General features: G+C 43.3%; 1 protein-coding gene across 1 annotated transcript in view; it reads left to right on the top strand.

The window, feature by feature from the left end:
* LOC106879677 (synapsin) overlaps window positions 1-1214 on the top strand; it is a gene marked incomplete at its 5' end in the record, with an annotated part of 34936 nt that extends 33722 nt beyond the window's left edge. The window contains one exon of the mRNA XM_014929352.2: window positions 861-1214. Within this exon, the coding sequence (XP_014784838.2) occupies window positions 861-1134 (274 nt within the window). The remainder of the gene's footprint in view (window positions 1-860) is intronic.

Genomic DNA, 1214 nt, shown 5'->3' with positions numbered 1-1214 from the left:
TTATATTGGTCATCCCATAAATAATGCAGTTTTTTTTATACTTCTTTTAATTTTTCAAAATTAAGATAAACAAAATCCTTTTTTCAATCTGAAACATACTCACTTATTGTCTTCCAGGAACATTCTTCCACATTTGAAGTGCTCACGCCACTTAAAACATTATGTACAACCCATTGCCTCATTGCTGTAAGCTTGCCGAAGCATGCTCAATGTCTCTGTAGCAGACTTCCCAAGTTTAACGCAAAATTTCACACTGGCATCTTGCTTAGAAGCATTTTGTTCATCTTCACATTCTGAGTTCAAATGCTGCCGAGGTAGACTTTGCCTTTCATCCTTTTGGGGTTGATAAAATAAGTACCAGTTGAGCAATGGGATTGATGTTATCGACTTAACCCCTTCCCCCAAACTGATGGTCTTGTGCCAAATCATTATTATTAAGGCAGTGAGCTGGCAGAATGGTTAGCACACCAAGTGAAATATTTAGCGGCATTCTGTCTGTCTGTCTTCACATTCTGAGTTCAAATTCCACCGAGGTCGAATTTGCCTTTCATCATTTCAAGGGTTGATGAAATAAGTACCAGTTATGCACTGAGGTCAATGTAACCAATGTACCCCTCCTCCAAAACTTGAGGCCTTGTGCCTATAGTAGAAAGGAATTCCACCGAGGTTGACTTGGCCTTTTCATCCTTTTGGGGTCAATAAGTTAAGTACCAGTTGTGTACTGGGGTCGATGTGATTGACTGTACAAAATCCAGGCCTTGTAACTATAGTAGGAAGAATTGTTGTTGTAGTTGTTGTTGAGTGCATTTTAAGAACTTCCTTTGTTAAATTTTAACTGTTGTTTTTATGATTTTTCTCAGACCTCCCGGTCAGCAACCAGGTGTCCCAGCAAGGCCCGGACAGCCAGGACAGGGTCCACCGCAAGCAGCGGGGCAGCCACCGCCACCACCACCGCAGCAGCAACAACAACAACAACAACACCAGCAGCAACAACAAAGCCAACAGCAGCACCCTCACCAACAACAGCAGTCAGGGAACCAGGCGCACCCGCCGGCCCCAGGGGGGCAGGGCCAAGATGAGGACACAATGCAAAACCTTCGGAAGACTTTCGCTGGAATTTTCGGGGACATGTGAAGCAAATTTTAAGGGTCTGGGGATTGTTAGGCGGGGTGGAATGAAGTAGCAGTGCTTTGTTTTTTCTTTTTTTTTTTTTT

Source organism: Octopus bimaculoides, chromosome 29, assembly GCF_001194135.2.
Source record: "Octopus bimaculoides isolate UCB-OBI-ISO-001 chromosome 29, ASM119413v2, whole genome shotgun sequence".
Lineage (NCBI taxonomy): Eukaryota > Metazoa > Mollusca > Cephalopoda > Octopoda > Octopodidae > Octopus > Octopus bimaculoides.
The sequence above is the reverse complement of the archived record's forward strand: the minus strand, read 5'-3'. Positions and strand labels throughout refer to the sequence as shown.